The 25,481-nt window shown below is 36.9% G+C and overlaps 1 protein-coding gene and 1 non-coding gene across 4 annotated transcripts in view; one reads left to right on the forward strand and one right to left on the reverse strand.

The window, feature by feature from the left end:
- Window positions 1–24,813, forward strand: part of NSRP1 (nuclear speckle splicing regulatory protein 1) — a 49,923-nt gene extending 25,110 nt beyond the window's left edge. For all 3 annotated transcript variants that reach the window (XM_028109384.2, XM_028109385.2, XM_028109386.2), the window contains 5 exons: window positions 13,411–13,467; window positions 18,438–18,566; window positions 19,798–20,005; window positions 21,178–21,286; window positions 23,035–24,813. In XM_028109384.2, coding sequence (XP_027965185.1) covers window positions 13,411–13,467; window positions 18,438–18,566; window positions 19,798–20,005; window positions 21,178–21,286; window positions 23,035–24,079 — 1,548 coding nt within the window. In that variant the 3' untranslated portion in view covers window positions 24,080–24,813. The remainder of the gene's footprint in view (window positions 1–13,410; window positions 13,468–18,437; window positions 18,567–19,797; window positions 20,006–21,177; window positions 21,287–23,034) is intronic.
- On the reverse strand, window positions 6,594–6,688 carry LOC114214045 (small nucleolar RNA SNORD116). Its single transcript, XR_003610317.1, has one exon. It is a non-coding gene; the product is annotated as a small nucleolar RNA SNORD116 (small nucleolar RNA).
- Window positions 24,814–25,481: the final 668 nt, after the last annotated feature.

Below are 25,481 nucleotides of genomic sequence, written 5' to 3' on the forward strand. Positions count from 1 at the left end.
GTGTTTTCTAAGTGTTATAGTTTTAGTGCTTACTTGTAGATTATGATCCATTTGAGTTTTCTGTATGGTGTGAGGTGAGTATCCAACTTCATTCTTTTGCGTGTGGGTATCTAGTTGTTCCAGCACCATTTATTGAAAAGACTGTTCTTTCCCCCATTGAATTGTCTTGGTGTTTTATGTATTGTAGAAGCATAAATGTTTATGTTTGCTAGTTCTTGATCTGTCTTTCCTTCAGTATATAATACAGTACCCTACTTTGTCCTTTATATTTGTTTTTGCCTTCAATTGTTTTTTTTTTTTTTGTTTTTTTTTTTTTTTTAGTTTTCTAATTGCTGTGAAGCTCTTGGTTCATAGTTGTCCTTCATATTTCCCAGCCCCCCAATTGTGTGCCATATACTGTTCAGCTCTGGGTTGCTACTCTTCCCTTCCTCTGTCCAGACAAGCCAGCATTTGTTTCCCCAGGGATTTTTCACATTTTTTTGTTTGTTTGTTTCTCATATCCAGCCTCTCACTTGTAGAACAATTTCAAAGGGAGGGAGCTTGGCTTAATATCTTATCAAGAATTGGGGGCACCTGAGTGGCTCAGTTGTTAAACGTCTGCCTTCGGCTCCAGTCATGATCCCAGGATCGAGTCCCTGCTCCGCGGGAAGCCTGCTTTCTCTCCCACTCCCCCTGCTTGTGTTCCTGCTCTTGCTCTTTCTCTGTCAAACAAATAAATAATTTAAAAAAAAAAAATCAAGAATTGTAAGCTGAATATTACTAATTTAAAAAATTATGTACATTTGGCTTTTAATTGCATGAGAGTTTTTTTGCCACAAATTAATTTTTCTAATTATTTCTAATTATTAATGTAAGCTTTTACTAGTTGTTTTCCATTTAGGGATCACATACTTCTTGACAGTGGGAAAGGAACAAAGGGAGGTCCTGGGCAATGAAAGGAAACTAGTGTAGGAATATTAAGTGATAATTCAGAAAGTGAATAATGTAAATTTCAGTGCACATTTTTTTTTGATGGTTTTCTTCAGAACTTTTAAGTATCATCATTTAAGCATCTGATGTATAGAAGACATTATACTGGGTGCTCCTGATAGAAGTTGAATAAGATAAGATCTCTGCTTTCAAGGAGCTCTTTCTAATACTTTATGAAAGTGAATTTATATATAATTCAGGTTAAAACTAAAATATCTTCACTTCTGAGAGAAGTTAAAATTTCAGAAGCTACTAAGGGTGTTTTGTTGGGATTAAGGACATTTCTCTTTGAGCAACCAGAGATAAAAGCCAGATGGAACAGCCCGCCTTACTTTGAGAATTTTTTTGTGGGCTCCTTTTCTTGTGCACAGCTTTTGTTCATTCTGCAGTCTGCTTGACTCTGACCTGTTTTTGGCTACACTCTCTCTAGCTTCACCTGATTTGGGCTACCCTGCTTTCTGTTCTTAAAATCAGCCTCATATCTTAGTGTTTTTATGCATTCCAGGAATGATTTGCTTCGTATACTTGGACCATGCTCCTTAGCTTGCCTCTGTCAGTTTGTTCATCTGTTGCATAATAATTTGCCTCTGCTGCTAAATTCCTGCCTCTGAATTTGCTCTGTACCTGTCCTTATGTGTAGTTGGCTTGACGTATTTTCGCTCTTGGCTTTAGTTTCTAAATATGCCCTTTTGTTCTTCCTGAGGTGATTCATTGAGGCTTTCTTGTAACTGATTTTCTAAAACACTGGCCAGCCCTGTCACTGGTTCAGATCCTCTCTTCTTCCTCTTCCAGATTTTTGAGTTGTAATAACCACAGCTCATTTTATTTTAAAATTGTTATTATATAGCTTTTTATTTAAAATTTACCCACCACAGATAAAAAGAGTCTACAGTTTTTTGTGTATGGCCTGATGTTATTTTACTTTTTTAAAAACAGCTTTATTGAAGTATAATGGATATATACATGCACCTATTTACAGTATACAGTATAAATTTTGTCATAAGTATATACCATGAACTGTCACTGCAATAAAGATAATTAACATATCCATCACACCCCAAAATTTCTTTATGTCCCTTTGTAGTTCCTCCTCCTTCCCTCTTCCCATCCCCTCTCCAGACCTCAGGCAACTACTGATCTAATTTCTATAACTATAGTTTTTATTTTGAGGAATTTATATAAATGGAATCATACAATATATACTTTCGTTGAAGGCTGTGGGTGGCTTCTTTCAGCATAATTACTTTGATATTAATTCACATTATGTTTCAGTAGTCCACTCTTTTTTCTTGCTGAGTAGTATTCTGTTGTATAACTATACCACAATTTATCTGCACACCTGTTGATTATTTGGATTGTTTCCAGTTTTTGGCTGTTAAAAGTAAAATGGCTGTGAACATTTGTATACAAGTCTTTGTATGGACCTATACTTTCATTTCTCTTGGATGAACACTTAGGCATTAGACCCATGACTGGGTCGCATGGTAGGTGTATAACTCTTTAAGAAACTGCTAAATTCCTTTCCAAATTTGGTGCACCATTTTACATTTCTACTACTGATATATGAGAGTCCTAATTGCTCTAAGTCCTTTGTATGGCTATATTGTCATTTGACTTTTTAATAAAACATTTTATTCTTTCAAGTTCTGCAACTTGTGTTTACATTTAAATGTTTAATAATGCCTGGAATGTATTTTGGTGTTTGTTAAAAGGAGTGAGGTAAGGTAAGAAATCAGTTTTAATATTTCTTTCAAAAGGCAGACAGTTGTTTCCACATCATTTTATTAAATAGTCCATCATATTTCCATGGATTTAAAACCTGCCTTCCTAACGAATTGTTTCAGATGAATACATTTTTAGGTTCTTTGCCTGTTCTTCAAAACCTAAATGTTTAGATATTAGAGAAAAATGTAGAATAAATCAGAAATTTCTCCACTTATGATGTGATAAAGTATTTTAAGGAGGTAAAATTATGAGGATCATGTTCTATATATGAGATCTAATTGAGTTCTCAAAGGAGAACTATTATAAGATTTCAAAAATGTACATTCATATCTTTTGGATAAGGAGTATGATTTTTTGTTCAATTTGTAATCATTCTAAAAACACAGCTCTGGATAAAATGATCTCTGCAGAACATATATGTATGATTCTACCAATGATCACTATTTCTGCAGTCTCCTGGTTTAGAAACTTTAATACCATGTTTGGTCCTGTTTTCTGCATTCCTTCTATCCATCTACTTCCAAGTTCTCTTTCTTTTAGAGCATCATCTAGTTTATCCCGTTTATCCGTTCCCATATGCGGTAGTCTTACCACCTCAGTGCCCCTAGTCTAATTCCCTGTTACCCATATTACATTGATTCCAGATCATTTTTCTAAATGACTTTTTCATTAAGTTTAAAAAAGTTAATTCTTTTTTATCTTTGCATCACATTTAGGGTTTCTATTTTTCATAATGTAGTCTGAGTCCAATTTTGTTTTTTTTTTTTTAAAGATTTTATTTATTGGGGCGCCTGGGTGGCTCAGTTGGTTAAGCAACTGCCTTCGGCTCAGGTCATGATCCTGGAGTCCTGGGATCGAGTCCCACATCGAGCTTCCTGCTCAGCAGGGAGTCTGCTTCTCCCTCTGACCCTCTTCCCTCTCATGCTTTCTATCTCTCATTCTCTGTCTCTCTCAAATAAATAAATAATATCTTTAAAAAAAATTAAAAAAAAAAGATTTTATTTATTTATTTGACAGAGACACCGCGAGAGAGGGAACACAAGCAGAGGGAGTGGGAGAGGGAGAAGCAGGCTTCCCGCGGAGCAGGGAGCCCGATGTGGGGCTCGATCCCAGGACCCTGGGATCATGACCTGAGCCGAAGGCAGACGCTTAACGACTGAGCCACCCAGGCGTCCCCCAATTTTAGTTCTTAGCACCCATACAGAAGTCATTTGCTTTAATCATACTGATCTCGTCATTCTTTCTTGCCATGTTTATGTCATTGTATTTCTTTTTTAAGACTTTATTCATTTATTTAGAGAGAGGGAGAGACAGAATTCCCAGCAGACTCCGCGTTGAGTACAAGCCCTATGTGGGGCTTGATCCCATGATCCCGAGACTACCACCCGAGCTGAAATCAAGAGTCAGACGCTGAACCAGCTGATCAACCCAGGTGCCCCTATGTCATTGTATTTTTTTATTGGATTTCCTTTATATAATACAACCTTTTTTTCCTGTTACCTTTCTTTCTAAATTTAGCTTAGATCTTCCTTCTCCATAGATACCAGACCATGATTTCCCCTCCTGAACTTTTTTTTTTCCACTGTCACCAAGTTGATTTTTATTAAAACTGTCTTTGCACTTGAAATAAAATTAATTAAAAAATAATCTTTTTTCATATAAAATTTGATATATCAGATAAAAACTTCCACTTAATCCCCAAATTTGTTAATTTCTTATTGAAGGCAAGGTTTGTGTTTAAGAACACACTGAAATTTTATTAACCTCCTCTGAATTCTTAATACCTGTAGTAAGTTACTCCATTCACTCTGATCCATGTCCACTTCCTTGGAGATGTTAGCCATGCCCTTGCCTATTCTCTAGGCCTGAAAAACTGTTCTCCAGATCTCATTGTGACTTGTTTTCTTAACTGTTTACCTGTCTTGATTCAATGACACCTTCTTATTGAGACCTTCCTTGAGTGTCTTATTTTAAATTCAGTCTTCTCCTTAGTCTCTGTACCTTTCTTTGATTGTTTTTTTGCATAGAGTGCCATACATCTGACATACATTTTACTTGTCTGTTTTTGTTCCCTTATAAGTTCATTGAGGGCAGAGGTTTTTGTTTATTGTTTTTTGACCAATACCTTGAATAGTGCCTTACACATGGCATGTGCTCAGTAAATACTTAAGTGAATGAATAAATACTATTAGGTTGGTATTGTTCTTTAGTTAAATAAAGGTATTAGTTCAGTTTGTTTAGTTCTTCGAAGGTTGGCATGGAGTGACCTATTAACATTAAGTACTAACTGACTGAAGGTGTAGAATTAGAAACTTTGACCACACAGAGGCAGGTTGCACTTTATATTCCACAGCTGGTCAAGATACTAAGCATAATTAACTTTCCGTTCTGAGTAGGATCTTAAAGTTCCTTTTGTTACTTAATAAATTAGAATAATTTCTGGTTACTTAATAAATTATAGTAACCTCCTGGTTATATAAAAAAAATGCATATTCCTTGAGACCATTTAGAAAATACAGAAAAGCGGCGCCTGGGTGGGTCAGATGGTTGAGTGTCTGCCTTCGGCTCAGGTCGTGATCTCAGGGTTCTGGGATTGAGCCCCGTGTCGAGCTCCCTGCTCAGTGGGGAGTCTGCTTCTTCCTCTCCTGCTGCTGCTCCTCCTGCCTGTGCTCTCTTGCTCTGTCAAATAAATAAATAAAATCTTTAAAAAAACCCAAAATACAGTTTCTTCCTTCTGGTACAGGGAAGGCACCTTTCACATGGGAATTTTCAAGTTTCTTCGGTTCAAAATAATCAGTATTTGCCAAAGGAGTATATTTTGGGGTGGCCATGTCCTGAACTCCTTCAATACATATGTAGCAAAACTAACAAAAAGCAAGGAGACTATATAAAAATTTAGGATGGAAAGGGTGGGAGATGAGATTTAGGGAAGGATATACAGTGACTTCATCTTTACTGATAATGTTCCATTTCTTAGGCTGAGTAATAAATTCACAGGTACTACGTTACTTTTTGTACCCTTTTTGTACATTATTTTTCATAATAATTTTTAAAGGTAGTGGTAATGTCACGTATAGGGAAAGTTGACAGGGTGTAGGAGGTTTACAAAGAGAGGAGGCCTGAATATAGTTGGTAGAGAAAAAAGACTTGATTAGTAAAAAGAGGAGGTTTGGTAGATACAGTTAGGACCCAATTACAATTGGAAGCTAAGAAATAATATTTTCCAGGAGTGCTTAGCTGCCTTACTATAGACAGAGGTGGTTACATGGATTCAGGACTCATATTTATCAAATAGGTGCAAAAGATGGGCAATGGGAGTTTAATTATTGGCAAGAGTAGTGGAGATTCACTACTGTAAAGATTCTAATAAAAAAATAGAAAAATCAAGGGATTAGTGACATCCATAAGAACAAAGAAAAGATAAAGGAAATAAATGAGCAAGAGCTATGTATTTTATTGAAATCTGAAACATTGGGGCGCCTGGGTGGCTCAGTCATTAAGCGTCTGCCTTGGGCTCAGGTCATGATCCCAGGGTCCTGGGATCGAGCCCCGTATCGGGCTTCCTGCTCAGTGGGGAGCCTGCTTCTCCCTCTCCCACTCCCCCTGCTTGTGTTCCCTCTCTTACTGTGTCTCTCTCTGTCAAATAATAAAATCTTATAAAAAAAAATCTGAAACATTGTAAATTACACTGTTATTTTATGCATCATTAAGAAAACACTACCAATTAAACTATGATAGTCTTATGAGTTAGAATTCTAATTATATATTTACTATACAATATTGGAAGTTCTTTTAGTCTTAATAAGATGTAAATTTTTACCTTTGGTTACTCTTATATTAAAAAGCAGAATATGAATAAAAATAATTAGTTAAGGGATCCCTAAAACTTTTTCAAATCCAGTTTTTTGTTACTGTTTTTTCTTAATCATAGGAAGTTCTCACTGATTTGTTCAGGTTTTCCAAGGAATGCATATGAGGGAGTCATCATCAGTCTTTTGGACTTTCTTCTTCACTCAGACTCACTGATAACTATGTTTTTCCAAATTTATCATTCTTTCTGACATCGAGCTTATTGGTCGTAAGGAGGGTGTTTGGAGGTAGTGAACTAGGCATATTAAGTAGTAATCCCAAGTGGGAGTCCAAAGTAAATTATCTCTACATAATTGCATAATTTTAAGAAATGCTATGTCACCAACACTTGATGATATTCATTCTGCAGGTTTTGGTGCTGGTGCTGTTTTAGTATTTACACACGTGCAGGTAGAACCAACTATTAAGAATACCTCTTGGTCAACAGCAGTTAGATGATGCCTGCTGATTATAAAGTGTGTCCTGATTTCATCAATATAAGGATGTGAAATAATGTACATCTTCTATACAGTGAAATTTGGTAGAAAAGTAGTGGTTGTTGTTGGGTTGGTTGTCCAGATTTACAGTTTCAGAGCTGGGGCAGTCGCAGATAATGACAAGAGTGACAATGATAGGGGTGGCTATGTGGAGAGGAAACTGTCATAACTGGACCTGAAGAAAACAAGGTCAGGTCAGTGTGTTGTATGGATTTTCTGTGATGGCATGATATAAAGCAGGAAAACTGAGATCAAGGTGTCAGAGATAGAGAAATAAAGAATTCATAAATTGAGAGTAAAAAAGGATAAAGGTAATAGTCATATGGCATGACTTCAAAGGAGTAGGGGTTTTGCTTTCACCCTGTATGACACTAGAATCAGGAGGAGACACAATGTCTTCTAATGTGAAGTACGTAAGCCATGAGCAGCCTCAGAAGAAAGGGTATCTTTAGGGAAGAGCCAGTTTCAGTCAAGGAAATAAAGGCTTATGACAGAGGATGAGAATGCAGGGATTATAGAGGACTTCATGGGAAGGTTTTAATCAAGGTAAGACACAAGCAATATGGCCATAATATGAGAGGGGATGATTATTAGCAGGGGGGCTTACTTCTTGAGTAGTGAACATGGACTAACATAGGTATAGCATTAAAGTTTGCCCATACCATTAAATATTGTTGAAAACAGATTTTTTTTTTTAAGATTTTATTTATTTATTTGAGAAAGAGCGACAGCACAGAGGGGGAGTGAGAGAGAGAAGCAGGCTCCCCACTGGACAGGGAGCCCAGTGTGGGGCTTGATCCCAGGATCCTGGGATCATGACCTGAGCCAAAGGCAGACGCTTAACTGACTGAGCCACCCAGGCGCCCCGAAAACAAATTTTTAAATGGCTGCAGAACTTTGTGTTGAAGGGTATACAGCTTACTTAGCTGATATGATGTTGAAAGTTAGATTGGTTCAAGTTTTTCACTAATGTGAATGGATATTCCATTATATAATACAGTGAAATATAATAGCACCTAAATCTTTATGTATATCTTTTTTTTATATCCATATAGTGAACTCCTGAAAGTGGAATTACTGGTTCAAAAGAAATGGATATTTTTTCAGGCTTTTAATGCATTTTGCCAAACTGGAACCATTTCACACGTTCACAGTGTAGGAGTGTATATTTACTCATTACTTTGCCATTATTGGAAGATACAACTTCAAAAATCTGAATTTGATGATAAAAGTTAGTATTTTCCTTTTCATCTCCTTAGTTACTGGTAAGATTGAACATTTTTTCATATAGTTAATGGTCATTTATATTTTCTCTTTTCTAAATTTTCTGTTGATAGCCATGTCCATTTTTCTTTCTGAGTATATATAATAAAAATTTTATGTATTTTTTGCAGCTCTTAAACAGGCTTTGTACTTAACAAAAGAAGCATGTGAATGTGGACAAACAAAGCTCAAATAGAGATTGCTAAGTTGTAGGACCTTTAGTAAATGATCTGTTGCTAAGTTAAAAAAAAAATAATAAAGAACAGGATGTTTTCATTTCTAAGTTCTCAGAGCACTACTGAAAATTATAGCCATGAGCCATTTGAGGAAGGATTGATTCTTGAACTGTTTTTAGTGGATAGGTAAATGTCCTATTTCATGAAGAAGGCTATATGTGATTTTTTAAAATTTGTGACTTATTAGGGAAAAAGGGATTGATTTCTGCAAAAAAAATATTCAGAACCCTTTTCTGAATTTTTATTTTTTCTTATTTTTTTTAATTTTGTAAAAAGTGTTTGTGACTGAAGAAAGGTAATTCAATAATATAAATTAATGTCCAGTATCTTACTTCTTTCCCAGTGTCATTAAACTGTATTCTCTGTATTGGTGAAGGGACTATAGTAATATATATAAAACTATTTCTCTTCTGGCAGTTATCAAAGCCCAGGAGTCAACCCATCTAAACATGTGTAGTGATGTAAGAAATGCACAATCATGTGGTTTCTTTTGCATTTATCTGAACTAATTGTGAAGGTTTTAAAAACCATTTCCCTTTTAATTAGATTGTATCTGTCAGACTGCATCCCAGTGAAACATTAGATTGATTAAATAAATTTTTTTTTGTAGATTTTATTTATTTGGAAGAGTGTAGAGAGAGAGCAGAAGTGGGGGGAGGGGCAGAGGGTGATGAGAAGCAGGCTCTCCGCTGAGCAGGGAGCCCGATGCAGGGCTCGATCCCAGGACCCTGGGATCATGACCTGAGCCGGAGGCAGCTGCTTAACCAACTGAGCCACCCAGGCGCCCGATTAAATAATTTTTATTCTCTATACAGAACAAATGACCAGGGGAGGTAGTAAAGACTAAGAATAGCCAGTCACGGTGTTTTTCTTAATTCTGCAGTTTATGGTGCCTATACTTGATAACCGTGTGTGTGTGTGTGTGTGTGTGTGTGTGTGTGTGTGTGTGTGTAGAGGGTATTATTATATATTATTAGTATCTATAAAATGGACCTGGCATTTTATCTTTTTTTTTTATATTCATTTCTTATTTGGAAATTAAAAGAAACCTACCAACTCTTAGATTAGACATAAAAAATTAAGATGTTGATCAAATATGGCTCCTCTCCCACTTTTAGTGCTGTACACATAGTAGGCTCTCAGAACATGTTTGTTGAATCAAGTTGAAATATTTGCAAGGAACTACTTCAGGTTTTATAAAAGGTTATTTCCCTGATATTTTTGGTACAAAACCTATTTTGAAAGATTGGTGTGGTACAATAGCAGTTTTTGCACTTTTAGGACTGTTGGAATGTTTACATAAGAGCCAGTTTATTTATAACTTGAGTTATTTTTTCTTTAAGATAAAGGCCCAGGGTGCCTGGGTGGCTCAGTCAGTTAAGTGGCTGACTCTTGGTTTTCGCTCAGGTCATGATCTCAGGGTGGTGAGTTCAAGTTCCTTGTAGGGCTCCGCACTGGGTGTGGAGCCTACTTGAGATCTTCAGATTCTTTCTCTCCCTCTCCTCCCTTTGCCCTTCCCTGCTTACACAGAAGCTCGCTCTCTTGCACGTTAAAAAAAAAAAAGATAAAGGCCCTTATGGGGAATAATTTTTATCTTCCTATATTTAAAACTAATGCTAATTTGTGGTTTTATTAGAAGGTACTGTTAATGAATACTCTCTTCTATTCTGTGAACTAATTGGTCTTCAAACATAAAATTAGAATAATTGCATGCCTGCTGATTTTGAAACTAATCAATTAATGACTGTTTTGTATGGTTAGATCACTTACATTCATCCTTAATCATATTATTTAAAGCTATTTTTCCTTAGGCCATTTGTAGGCTAGAATATTTTGTGGCAAGAACTAAAGTGTTTTGTGATATCTGGGGCTTTAATTTACAATCCCAAGGTCACAGGCTGCAAGCAGTACCAACTGAGCCAGCCAGGCGCTCCTCCTTCCTTTTTATAGAAACCATAGATGGTCCCCAAACTAGAATACTTTGATTTAGGATTTTTCAGCTTTACAGTGGTGCAGAAGTGTTATGCATTCAGTAGAAATTGTACTTCAAATTTTGAATTCCAATCTTTTCGTGGGCTAGTGAAGTGCAGTACTCTTGTCATGGTGCAAGGCATTGGCGGTGAACCACAGCTCACTCGTAGTCAGCCGTGTGATCATGAGGGTGAACCACTTACAACTATTCTGTACCCATACAACCATTCTGTTACTCACTTTCAGTATAGTATTCAATAAATTACATTAGATATTCAGCACTATATTATAAAGTAGGCTTTGTGTTAGGTGGATTTGCCCAACTGTAGCTAATGTGAGTGTTCTGAACACCTTTAAGGTAGGTTGGGCTAAGCTATGATGTTGGGTAGGCTAAGTGTATTAAATACATTTCAACTTAAAATATTTTCAGTTTTTGGGGCGCCTGAGTGGCTCAGTCGTTAAGCGTCTGCCTTCAGCTCAGGTCATGATCCCGGGGTCCTGGGATCGAGCCCCGCATCCAGCTCCCTGCTCTGCGGGAAACCTGCTTCTCTCTCTCCCACTCCCTCTGCTTGTGTTCCCTCTTTCTCTGTGTCTCTCTCTGTCAAATAAATAAAATCTTTGAAAAAAAAAAACATTTTCAGTTTTTTAAAAGATTTTATTTATTTGAGAGAGAGTGTGTGCAGGAGATAACAGCAAGCACAAGAAGAGAGAGGAGCAGAGGGAGAGTGAGAAGCAGGCTCCCCACTGAGCAGGGAACCCGAGGCGGGGCTCCGTTCCAGGACCCTGGGATCATGACCTGAGCTGAAGGCAGACACTTAACCCACTAAGCCACCCAGGTGCCCAGATATTTTCAATTTGTTGGCATTTTGGTGAAAACGTTGTCATTGTCAGAGTTCTTCTAGTTAGAAAACTGAGAATCAAATGAGCTTCAAAAGGAGATAATCTTCCCTGACTTTTTCAGCTTAAGTTCAGAGCTACCTCTTTATCCACTGATGATGCTGTTAGAATTCCAGGGATACAAGTCTATGAATAGAATTTGTAAAATTACTGTACTCCCTCCATTATGTTATCACCCTGTAAGCAATAACTGATTTTTTCAAAGGGCAGACAGACATCATCCTTCAAAATGGCTATAAACATGGAAACAAAACCTCTTACGTCTCACAGTATATACACTGTACATTGGAAACGCCCTTCCCTGTCTGCTTATTCTGTATTATATGAGTCTAAAAAGTACTAGCTTTATGTTTTACTTTTCTAAGTTCAGTAGTTTAGGTTGAAGCAACGAGTTTGAAAGTGACAGCCAGTGAACTGTGATTGACTGGAGGAGATAGAGGAAAAAAATAATAAAAGCAAGTAAAAGAAGTAAAAGTTTAGTATTTGGAGACTTACTCTTCTAGTCAGCCCTTAAGACATCACTAAGTCAATGATCAAGAAATACTTAATTTACACTGATTAGAAAAACTGAGACATTAAAAATAGATGGGAAAGAATTCATGAGCTATGGTTATTAGAATAGTTAATATTTTAATGTTTAAAATTGATATTCTAATGAGTAAAAATGTATCACATAATAACAGGGAAATTTGTATTAAACGAGTAATTAATGTAATATACAAGTCATACACTTAGCATAGCATCTGGCTCAATAAATGTTAGCTGCTGTTGTTTTTGGTATCAGTATCTTTTTCTCTAGTTGTAGTCAGTTTACTGTCACCTAAAATGTCCTTAGTTCTTTGCCTATCCACTTCTTTTAATTTATGAAGTATGTGTTCTATTACTTGTATGGCCTTTGTGAGTCTCCATGGTCATAGGGAACTAGAATTAGGTTTATTTTGTTCTCTTGGTTGCCATGGAAAACAAAGGAAGCACCAATTTACTGTATAGCTGAAAGCAGCAAATGTCAGTAGGCTAGAAAACTATAGTCCTAGGGCTGAGGATTATATTTTTCAATAAAAGATAAATTCATCTAAAGTAAAATTCACATAACATAAAATTTGCCCTTTTAAAGTTTACATTTCAGTGTTGGTTAGTATATTTACAAAACCTTAGGCTTTTAAGAGAAAACTTTTTTTAAGTAGTTTAATTATATATTTTTTCTTAGCTGTAAATGTTTACTTTGGCCCTTGTGGTTACTACTTCCTAAACACCTCTTGCCTTCTCTTAAATTCTTTTTGATTCAGGTCTAATGTCATATCTCCTTTAGGAAGGCTTTCTTGATTCTTTGCTCCTACAGCCCCCTTTTTTTTTAATCCCTTTATTATATAGCTTATCACATCTATATTACAATTATCTCAGTCTTCCCTTTCAGACCATTTATCTCTCAGGAATTGTTCTTATTTTCTCCACTATCTTCAGGAGCTAGAACAATGCCTTAGTACATATTTATTAAATGATTATAACCCCAGATAGTTCTGGCTGCTCCTAAGCCTTAGACATATATTAAGAACTTGATATACTATATTCAGTGGTGAATATTTTTTTTTTAAATGTGCTTTTGTTGCTGGGAATCATACCATTAAATGTGTTGGAAGGGACCAGTGCTCCCCCACCTAATACATGCATGTTCACTCACATTCACATGTGCACACAAAATAATTGAAATCGTAGAGATTGCATGCCTTAATGGTGAAGTTGGGAATAAAAAGCCATGTTACCAAATTTTTTTCATATACCATTCTATTTTCTCTTACACCCTACAGCCTACACTTTTGATTTACAATAAAATTCATTTGTTTCCTAAGGTTTTGGTAAAAGACCTTGAAAATGTTTATTTAATTATATTTTTTCATAATACTTTTCTGGTTTTTAGTATAAGTAAGGAACTAGTTGCCAGCCAGAATACTGGAAAAGAAATTTTAAATTGGCTTAAACAGTGACAACATTTTTATGTTTTATAGACCTCCGTGAGTGAAAGCCTTCAGAGGGAAGCTGCTAAGAAGCAAGCAATGAAACAGGTAAGGTGGTTGAGTGAATTAAATGTATTTGGTGAAACAAGTATTTCAGTATCAATTTTGGTATCTAGGTCCTGAGACAGAGCAGAGTAGTTGTGTATAAAGAAATAATTTTATCTAACCCTTCTTTTCTGAAAATGTTCAAGATGTTTCTTGATTTATATATATTTCAGGTTTTTGTGATAAATTTTCATGGAAAAAGCACAATGAAGAATTAACTCTTCATTGCTGTGTTGTAGATTAAACCCATTTCTGCGTTTAGATGACTCAGGAGTCTTATGGTGGATTATATGCTTTAATAATTCTTACTAGTGAGCCTACTTGCTTAAAAAAAGTCTCTTCACACCAAAGTGGTTTCATAATTTTATAATTATTTGAAATTCGGCTACTGAGAATGGGGAACATCTGATCATTTTCAATAGATTTGCCTTGCACCTTATATAGTGCTCTGTCATATTTCCAAGCACTTTTTTATACATATATTATTTTTAAAATTCTCAAAAACCTGCCCATGGTCTGTTAAGAAATCTGAAACTTCAAAAGGATAAATTACCCCTCATGATCACACAGCTAATTGCAGAACCAGGCGTGAAGGTTTACTAATTTTTCTACTGTACCATTGTATCTTAGATTTAGCTGCTGCAGAACATAATGAAGTTAAACAATGGCATAATACCTTTCTTTTTAATTTTAATTTTTTCCTCTCCACATTTTCTTTAACCTTTGGCATGTTTCTCTCTTGTCTACCTGGAATCCTGCGTAAGGATACATTTGTTAAACACTTTCTAATGTGCCAGATATTAGGGCAACCACTTTTTTTTTTTTAATGAAGCTGATACTATTTATATAAAGCTGATAACAACAGCACATCATGGAATATATTACTGAGAGCCATATACATAGGTGGGGGAAAAGGAAGAGAAAATAAGCATTAAATTTAGAATATTGTTTACGTCTGTGTGGTAGGCAAAGGGAATCATGGAGGAACACATAGATAACTTTGAAGATACTTGTAATATTCTAGTTCATAAGCTGGGTAACATATTCTTGAGTGTGAGTTCTGTTTTATTGCATGGGTGTGTGTGTATGCTACTTTTTCTGTTTGAAACGCTACATAAAAATAACTTTTATTTTTAATTTTTTTTTTTTAAGATTTTATTTTTCAACAGAGAGAGAAACAGCAAGAGAGGAAACACAAGCGGGGGGCATGGGAGAGGGAGAAGCAGGCTTCCCGCCGAGCAGGGAGCCCAATGGGGAGCTCGATCTCAGGACCCTGGGATCTTGACCTGAGCTGAAGTCCTACGCATAATGACTGAATCACCCAGGCGCCCTTTAAATACTTTTTTTATTTAAATTCAGTTAATTAACATTACTGGTTTCTGAGGTAGAGGTCAGTGATTCATCAGTCTTAGAGAATACCCAGATGGCAACCACTTTTTTTGTTGTTGTTAAAGATTTTATGTACTTATTTGACAGAGAGAGCAGGAGCAAGGGGAGCGACAGAGGCAGAGGGAGAAGCAGGCTCTGCTGAGCAGCCCGATGCAGGGCTCAATCCCAGGATCCTGGGATCATGAGCTGAAGGCAGACGCTCAATGACTGAGCCACCCAGGCGCCCCTTCTTACCTACTTTTTAAAGCATAAATCCCAAATCTAATTTTATTTTTTTTAAAGATTTTATTTATTTAAGAGAGAGAGCATGAGAGGGGGGAGTGTCAGAGGGAGAAGCAGACTCCCCGCTGAGCAGGGAGCCCGATGTGGGACTCGATCCCGGGACTCCAGGATCATGACCTGAGCTGAAGGCAGTCGCTCAACCAACTGAGCCACCCAGGCGCCCCCAAATCTAATTTTATTCTTAATCCTAGCTGTCCAAAACCACTTTTCCTATTAGACATTTTCTTACAGTTTGCTTGCAAGTTAGGAGTGCTCCTGTAGCTATTCTTGTACCTTTAGCTGCCTGCTGCCCCTTTGATCTCTCATCTATACTTCCTGCTTTTCACTTTATTCCCCACCCACTTGGATGATTTAGCTCTTGTCTTCTGCTTTAATCCCAAACTAACTTTTATGATGAAGAATACTAACTTGACTGCATTTACTAAATCTAAGATACAATACTCTTAGAAATGGGGTATTTTATTTTATTTTTTTAAGGTATTATTTTTTATTTAAATTCAGTTAATTAACATAGTGTATTATTAGTTTCAGAGGTAGAATTCAGTGATTCATCAGTTGCATATAACATCCAGTGCTCATTACATCATATGCCCTCCTTAGTACCTGACACCCTGTTACCCCATCCCCCCCACTCCCGGCTCCAGCAACCCCCAGATTGTTTCCTATGACTAAGAGTCTCTTATAGTTTGTCTTCCTCTGCGATTTCATCTTGTTTTATTTTTCCCTCTCCCTATGCTTCTGTTTGGTTTCTTAAATTCCACGTATTTTTTTTTTTAAGATTTTATCAGTTGAGAGAGAGAGAGCACGAGCAGGGGGAGGGGCAGAAGGAGAGGGAGAAGCAGACTCACAGCTGAGCAGGGAGCCCAACTCGGGGCTCCATCCCAGTACCCTGGGATCATGACCTGGGCTGAAGGCAGATGCTTAACCGACTGAGCCACCCAGGTGCCCCTTAAATTCCACATATGAGTGAAATCATATGATAATTGTCTTTCTCTGATTGACTTATTTCCCTTAGCATAATATATTCTAGTTCCATCCATGTCATTGCAAATGGGAAGATTTCTTTTTTTCTTTTGGATGGCTGAGTAATATTCCATTTTGTATATATACCACATCTTTATCCATTCATCTGTCGATGGACATCTTGGCTCTTTCCATAGTTTGGCTATTATATAATGCTATAAACATTGGGGTGCAGGTGCCCCTTCGGATCACTACATTTGTATCTTTGGGGGAAATACCTAGTAGTGCAGTTGCTGGGTCGTAGGGTAGCTCTGTTTTTAACTTTTTGAGGAATGCCTGTGTTTTCCAGAGTGGCTGTACCAGCTTGCATTCCCACCAACAGTTTAAGAGGGTTCCCCTTTCTCCACATCCTCACCAACATCTGTCGTTCCCTGACTTGTTAATTTTAGCCATTCTGATCAGTGTGAGGTGGTGTCTCATTGTGGTTTTGATTTGGATTTCCCTGATGCTGAGTGACCTTGAGCATTTTTTCATGTGTCTGTTGGCCATTTATATGTCTTCTTTGGAGAAATGTCTGTTCATGTCTTCATCCCATTTCTTGATTGGATTATTTGTTCTTTGGGTGTTGAGTCTGGTAAGTTCTTTATAGATTTTGGATACTAGCCCTTTATCTGATATGTCATTTGCAAATATCTTCTCCCACTCTGTAGGTTGCCTTTTGGTTTTGTTGATTGTTCCCTTTGCTGTGCAGAAGCTTTTTATCTTGAAGAAGTCCCAATAGTTCCTTTTTGCCCTTGCTTCCCTTGCCTTTGGAGACGTGTCTAGCAAGAAGTTGCTGCAACCGAGGTCAAAGAGGTTGCTGCCTGTGTTCTCCTCAAGGACTTTGATTGATTCCTGTCTCACATTTAGGTCTTTCATCTGTTTTGTGTCTATTTTTGTGTGTGGTGTAAGGAAATGGTCCGGTTTCATTCTCCTGCATGTGGCTGTCCAATTTTCCCAACACCATTTGTTGAAGACACTGTCTTTTTTCCATTGTATATTCTTTCCTGCTTTGTTGAAGATTAGTTGACCATAGAGTTGAGGGTTGAGGGTCCGTTTCTGGGTTCTCTGTTGTGTTCCGTTGATCTATGTGTCTGTTTCTGTGCCAATACCATACTGTCTTGGTGATTACAGCTTTATAATAGAGCTTGAAGTCCAGAATTGTGATGCCACCAGCTATGGTTTTCTTTTTCAACATTCTTTTGATTATTATACAGGGTGGTCTTTTCTGGTTCCATACAGATTTTAGGATTGTGTGTTCCAATTCTGTGAAAAATTCTGGTTGTTATTTTGATAGGGATTGCATTGAATGTATAGTTGCTCTAGGTAGCATAGACATTTTAACAATATTTGTTCTTCCACTCCATGAGCATGGAACGTTTTTCCATTTCTTTGTGTCCTCAGTATCTTTTATGAGTGTTCTAGAGTTTTCTGATTACAGATCCTTTGCCTCTTTGGTTAGGTTTATTCCTAGGTATCTTACAGTTTTTGCTGCACTTGTAAATGGGATCAGTTCCTTAACTTCTCTTTCTTCTGTCTCATTTTTAGTGTATAGAAATGCAACTGATTTCTTTGCATTGATTTTATATCCTGCCACTTTGATGAATTCCTATGAGTTCTAGCAATTTTCAGGTGGGGTCTTTTCCATATAGAGCATCATGTTGTCTGCGAAGAGTGAGAGTGTGACTTCCTTCTTTGCCCATTCAAATTCCTTTTAAGAAATAGGGTATTTTAATAGAGAACACTTTTTTTTCTTTCTGTTCTTTTATCTGTTCTTCAAGTGCACAGAACTGATGATGGCAACATTATCTTACTACCTATTTCATTGGAAAAGCTGTTAAATGTCATCATTAGGTGTAATATTTGTAGTAGGTCTTTGGTAGATATCTGTTGTCAAGCTCAGTTCAGAAGTTCTTCTCTGATCTTGTTTTGAGGTGTTTTGTTTATTTTTAAAAATCCTATATGAAAAAAAATCATATATGAATGAACTATATAAAGTAGATAAGACAACAACTTGGAAGGTAGATGCAATTATTACCCTAATTTTTTTAGATGAAACTGAGGCACAAAAAGATGACACAAACTTGCCCCAAGTAGCTAATAAGTTATAGAGCCAGGATTCAAACCCAGGCAGCCTGGCTCCAGACCAATGTTTATATTTTCAGTCTAAAATGTGATTGATAGAATTTTTGTAACATATATCTGATTCATGATCCTCTCTCAAAAAAGTTAACCAAGACTTTTTATGGTATGTTTTAGCTGGTTCATATTTTTTAGACATGTTTGTTTGTTTATTTTAGACCAAACTAGAAATCCAGAAGGCCCTTGCAGAAGATTCCACTGTATATGAATATGACAGTATTTATGATGAAATGCAGAAAAAAAAGGAGGAAAATAATCCCAAATTGCTTTTGGGAAAAGACCGAAAGGTTTGTAGCTGAAAATACAAATTTCTTTGACCTCAACCTGTATTTTAAAGATTTGTTTATTTATTTTAGAGAGAGTGAGAGCATGCATGTGCAAGTGGGGGGTGGGAGAGGGTAGAGGGAGAGAATCTCAAGCAGACTCCCCCCTGAGTGTGAAGCCTGACACGGGGCTTGATCTCACTACCCTGAGATCGTGACCCAAGCCAAAATCAAGAGTTGGACGCTTAGCTGACTGAGCCACCCAGGTACCCCTTGACCTGCATTTTATATCTTAATCTTATTTAGCATGAGGAATGATCTGAGAAAAAGCTTTTTTATAAGGGTATTTGAAGTGTGAAGAGCCCCTAGTTTCAGATAATACAGTTTTGATTTAGAACCCACAAAGCCCTGCATTTAGTATCCTAGTAGGAGTGAGTAAATTATCTGACAATAAAAACAATAAGTTTTGATTTTTTGTTTTACCACCTTCACAAATAAATTTTTGAAATTTTTTTCTTAGAAAGTCTTTGTATTTAGAAACTCCTCTTCCTGTTCATATTTTTATGTTTTATCATCCTCTCATTTCTTTATTGCTTTCAAGCTGGTAACTGAATCATCTGCACATAGGATCATATTTTTAGTTTGAAAAAATAATTGAGAGTGGGGTCTTGATATAAAATTCACATTTTATATCATTCTTTTTCTTTTACAAGCACAGACTGATTTTTAAAGATTTTTACATTTTATAGTATGTACAAGTAGGGTAGTGGTGTAAAATTACAGCTATTTTTTTTTTAAATAGACTCCATGTGGAGCCCATTGTGGGGCTTGAACTCATGACCCCAAGTTCAAGACCTGAGCTGAGATTGAGTTGGACACTTAACCAACTGAGCCACTCGGGAGCCCCCATCTATTCTTTTAAATAACCATATTTCAACTAATGTGAAAAACTAGTAAGAACCTTTCTGATTCACTTATCTGTTGAAGTATTGAGATAATACCTGTAAAAAGGATGAAAGCACAGTGGAAAAATTACTTAGTTTGAAATTTAAAAAAAAATAAGTCTTTACACTTAGATTTTTATTGAAAAGAATTTTAGTTTCAGTCTTGCTAGTTAAATTTATATTTAATTTTGAGATGATGACAGTCCCACCTATTTGGACTAGCCATTTTTATCTTAATAAATTCATGATAAAAACAGAATATTCTTAACTCTTATCCTTGATTCTTCCCTAAATCTTATTTTTTCCTCTAGCCGAAGTATATTCACAACCTACTAAAAGCAGTTGAGATCAGAAAAAAGGAACAGGAAAAGAGAATGGAAAAAAAAATACAGAGAGAAAGAGAAATGGAGAAGGGAGAATTTGATGATAAGGAGGCATTTGTGACATCTGCCTATAAGAAAAAACTGCAAGAGAGAGCTGAAGAGGAAGAAAGAGAAAAGAGGGCTGCTGCACTCGAAGGTGAACTGGAAAAGGGAGGAGGGGAGAAGGAAACAGAAGCAGCAAAATTCTGCCCTATGGTTTCACCATTTGCTCTGTCCCTGAACTTCTAGATTATAATATTGTGGTCCTCATTTGTATATATGAACTCGTGGTGTAAATATGATATTCTGTGATAGTATAAAACGGAGAAAAGACAATGAATAAAAACATAGCTGTAGTTTTATTTATTTTTTAAAGATTTTATTTATTTATTTGACAGAGACACAGCAAGAGAGGGAACACAAGCCGGGGGAGTGGGAGAGGGAGAAGCAGGGAGCCCGATGTAGGGCTAGATCCCAGGACCCTGGGATCATGACCTGAGCCGAAGGTAGACGCTTAACAACTGAGCCACCCAGGTGCCCCATAGCTGTACTTTTAGGAACTATTACTTCTACTGGACTTTTCACATCTCTTATTTTGCTTCTTAAAACTATGGTCATTACAAGTCATTGCCTTAGAAAATAATTCCAAATGTAAAAAAACCTTTATTATAAGTCATAACACCACACAGTATTTGTCAGAAGCAATATAAACTAAGATTTAAATCCTACTTATATTTTCTGGGTTTAGAAAACTAGAGTAATACCACTCAAGGAACTGGGTGGGCCTTTAGAAAAAGAATAATGTTAATTCAAAAAAGAACAAAAATGTGCAGGAGCCAAAGAATGTCTTAGGGCTTTACTTCAGTACTTTCTATAATCAAGGTCATTTCTCAAGATCTAAGTACACTGTATACTTACAAGTAATTTGCAAATGCTCATCAATTTTAAATAGAAGGAAATCAAATCTATAATATTCTATCTAAGCATGTACTATGTGTTTATATAGAATACCAGTTGGCAAATTTTCTGTGAAGGACCAGATAAGTAAATATTTTAGGCTTTGTGTACCATATGATCTCTGCTGGAGCTACTCAATTCTGCCTTTCTAGTGGAAAAGCAGCCTTAAACAATAAATGAACAAGGCTACATTCCAATAAAAATTTATTTACAAAAACAGTAGACCACATTTGGCATGCAGGCTATAGTTTGCCAACTAGATCTAAAGAGTAGTTTATACACTGTGTATGTTACATTCTCTATACCTCTAAAACTGAACTGTGTTGTGCCTTGTTGAATCTATTCCTCTCACTTTTGCTTGCCCTCTCTTAGCACGTTTGGACGTAACCAAGCAGAAAGATCTCAGTGGATTTTATAGACACCTATTAAATCAAGCAGTTGGTGAAGAGGAGGTACCTACATGCAGCTTTCGTGAAGCCAGGTGAGACGTGTCATATGGAATAGTAGAAGAAAGATTCCACTCACGATCTGTGGTTGTGGGATCATTTTAACCCTCTGAAAGATAAGAGGATTGTAGCACTGCATATTTTGTTGTCAGCCAAACCTGACCTAATTGAACTGCTAGGGATTTCTTAATTCAAAACCTACGGATTACATATATGTTCAAATAATATATAAGAGAAGTGGTTTATTTTCGTAACTAGAACATGGCCTCTATAAAACAGAAGATTCACATATCAAGGGCTAGAAATGCACTACCTGATGTGTAGCCACATTGCAAATACTCAGTTGCCACATTTGGCTAGTGGCTACCATAGTAGATGGCACACATATGAACATTACCATGTCTGTAGATACGTCCATTAGCACTGGCATAGAAAGTAAGGGTTGGAGGGGTTTTTTGATAAAATTATAAGGTATTGTAGGAATGGTGAAATGACTGTCATAAGTATATAGCTGAAGGTAGAAGAATTTGTCTTAAGCTTGTATGTGAGTAAATGGTTTTTTGGAACAGAAACATTCATATTAGAGGATCTTAAGTCTGTGTTGCTGGGAAAAGGAAAGAGTGGAATTAAGGCTAAAGAGACAGAATTAGATTTATATTCCACCTTCCCTCCCCCTGCCAAATGCTGGGTTTGATTACAAAATTGATGAAAATTATGAGTCTAAGAAAGTATATTTGAAGACAGATTTTTGAATGGAAAATTAGAATTTCTGTTAGAGTTTCATCTGGAATAGTTGTGAGGCCAGCCATGAAACTCCATAATGTCATTTAATAGTTGTACTTTTCTCAGAGTCTAATAGAATTCCAAAGTATTAGATAATCCTTTAGCCAAGACAGTTCTGCCAGCAGTTCCCAGAGAACCACAGTTGTTCTCTTAGTATGATTATTATGTGATCAGTAAGAATGAACATGTGGCTAATGTAAATAAATTAGCCACACTTATCAGTTGGGAAAATGTAGGTGATGTAAACAATTTTTAGTGTTATTGATTGTAATCAGATGGATTCATGTATTCCTATTTTGTTGTGATAGGTGCCGGGGGTAATACCAGGATGCTCATGACTTTTTAATCATAAGAGATTATTTAGTGATATTTAGAATTAGATTTTGCTGTGAAAATATCTCAGCTATTTCCAGGACTATTCTTGAATTTTTTAAAAAGAAAGGAATGTGAATCTAACAAAGAGCTGCAACTTGAACTTCATGTTGTGAAAATAGTACTTAGATCCAGAATATATCTTACTTTTCCCAATTTTTCTTTGTCATGCTTAACAAAAATGAAGACCTTACACAGACTTATGCCTAAAGATTCTAGTGGTCCAAAACAGAAAGGCTAATTTTCTCTATTTCTCTTCTACCTTTTTCTGGAAATATTCTGAATGGTTAGAAAATACTAGTTTGGGGGCACCTGGGTGGCTCAGTGGGTTAAGCGACTCCCTTTGGCTCAGGTCGTGATCTCAGGGTCCTGGGATCGAGTCCCACTTCGGGCTCCCTGCTCATCAGGGAGCGTGCTCCCTCTGACCCTCTCCCCTGTCATGCTGTTTCTCTCTCTCAAAAAAGAAAAAGAAAAACTAGTTTGCAGATGTTTACAAGGTAAATAGACAGCACCTTTTTGCATTTAGTAGTTGTATTGGTTTAAGTATTGAGAAAAATTATTTGAATACTTCATGTGCTTATTACTACAGTGATAATGTGGCATTTTGTGTTACATTATTTGTTTTAAGGTCTGGGATAAAGGAAGAGAAATCAAGGGGTTATTCTGATGAAGTAAGTTCAGAGAACAGAATACCACGTGAGAAATGCAGTCTCCAAACTGTTGTGCAAGCAGAGGAAAACCCAGATGCAGACAGTGACTTTTATGCTCATAGTGAGGATGATGAAATGGAAGAAAATAATAAAGTGAACTGCAGAAGGAAAAAGGTCACAGAGACCTCCGAGAGTGACTCCAAGCATCAGAGAAATCAAGCGCACTCACGGTCTTCTAGTGAAGAAAGAGAGCATGGTACTAAATGCCACACAAAAAGGTCCAAGTCAGGAGTTCAGGAGAAAAGGGAAGATCAGCACCAAGAGAGACAATCCAAGGATCATGAGAACTATTACACTGACCATGGTTTCCGAAAAGAAAGGAAGGATTCTCAGAGGCACAGAGAGGTCAGTCACAGAGCTTCTCACTGGAAGAGGCATGAACACGAAGATAAACTGAGGGGAAGAGACCAAAGAGAAAGAAATGACAGAGATTGGAAAAGGGAGAAATACTCCCCAAGAGAACAAGAAAGAGATAGACCACAGAATGATCATGACCGACACAGTGAGAAAGGAGGAGAGAAGGAAGAGAAAAGCAAAGAAAAGGAAGAGCGTATGAAAGCAAGGAAAGAAAGAAATGAAAACGGTGGTAAGTACAGAGATCGAGAACGAGAAATAAGTGTTCAGTCTTCGGAAAGAAGCCGAGACAAAAAAGAAAGCCCAAATTCTAGGGCAAAGGATAGGTTTCTTGACCGGGAAAGATCCAATAAAATGAGAAATATGGAAAAGGACAAAGAAAGAAACCCAGAAAAACCCTCCAGTTCTGAAACATCCCTGGGAGCAAAACACATACTCACAGAGGGAGGCCAAGAGATGGGCAGAGAACAAGAGAGACCACGTGAGGTGGGGAACAAGTTCGCAAAGCGAAGCAATGAAGAGACTGTAATGTCGGCTAGAGACAGGTACCTGGCCAGGCAAATGGCACGGGTTAATGCAAAGACATATATTGAGAAAGAAGACGATTGATAACTGCCCAAAAAGAAAGACCTGTGGAAGCACAAAAGTTGTAACTCCTTGACCATGCTGTGTGAAGGCACAAAGGAGTGTGTTAACAGTGGTTGGTAGGGTATTTTTTAATATATTTTCAGAATTCATTTTTGGTTTAAGTAAAAAATAAGTCCTTTTTTCTTGAATGTTGAGTGAATTGATATGTATATTACCAATACCACATTCTTGGTTGTATTCAGGCAACTTAAAGAATGTTAAGTCCCTATAGTTACTTAATGAGGAAAATGGGCTCCACCGTAGCCATTAAAAAATAATTCAAACAACTCCCCTAATGTTGGTTTTGTTGCAGGGAGGTGTTAGGTTTATAAATACTGTATTCTAGATAAAAATATGGATTTGAGGGGCTCCTGGGTGGCTTAGTCATTAAGCGTCTGCCTTCGGCTCAGGTCATGATCCCAGGGTCGTGGGATCGAGCCCCTCATCGGGCTCCCTGCTCCTCGGGAAGCCTGCTTCTCTCTCTCCCACTCCTCCTGCTTGTGGTCCCTCTCCCACTGTCTCTCTCTGTCAAATAAATAAATAAAATCTTTAAAAAAATTTTTTTAAGTGGATTTGAACAATAGAGACTATTGTTATACCTCACATTCTGAAATTTGTGTTAATGTATAATGGATCATCTTGTGTAAGTAACTTTCTAGCTCACAGCACATTTGGCTTAAATGCAAATAAAAATAGTGATGTGTTTGTACATTTAATTCATGCTCATATTTTATTTTAAAAGTATGTCACTCATTTATGCCACAATTCCTCTTTTATTTTTTAATTTTAAAAATCACTTTAATTCTGATCCCCTGTCAAGTTAGTAAATTGGTTATGTTATTTCAGTCAGTTTTAGGTAAAGGTAAAAAGATGGAGACATTTAGTCAAAATGAAGTTAGCTAAAGATTCAAGTAGCCTATTTAAGAGCCTGTCTTATTTTATATACTTAAGAAACTTAACATTTGGGGGCACCTGCGTGGGTCAGTTGGTTAAATGTCTAACTTGATTTCAGCTCAGGTTGTGATCTCAGGGTCATGAGATTGAGCCCCCATGTCAGGCTCCTGTGCTGGGTGAGGAGCCTGCTTAAGATTCTCCCTCTCCTCGGGGCGCCTGGGTGGCTCAGTTGGTTGGGCGACTGCCTTTGGCTCAGGTCATGATCCTGGAGTCCCGGGATCGAGTCCCACATCGGGCTCCCTGCTCAGTGGGGAATCTGCTTCTCCCTCTGACCCTCTTCCCTCTCGTGCTCTCTATCTCTCATTCTCTCTCTCTCAAATAAATAAATAAAATCTTTAAAAAAAAAAATTCTCCTTCTCCTCTGCCCCTCCCCCTGCTCGCTTTCTCGGAAAAAAAAAAAAGAATATTGACTTTTAGAAAAGACATAATA

The sequence above is a fragment of the Eumetopias jubatus genome, unplaced genomic scaffold, assembly GCF_037043125.1.
Source record: "Eumetopias jubatus isolate StellerSeaLion01/CBP00866 unplaced genomic scaffold, mEumJub1_p1.0 scaffold_10, whole genome shotgun sequence".
NCBI classification, from domain to species: domain Eukaryota; kingdom Metazoa; phylum Chordata; class Mammalia; order Carnivora; family Otariidae; genus Eumetopias; species Eumetopias jubatus.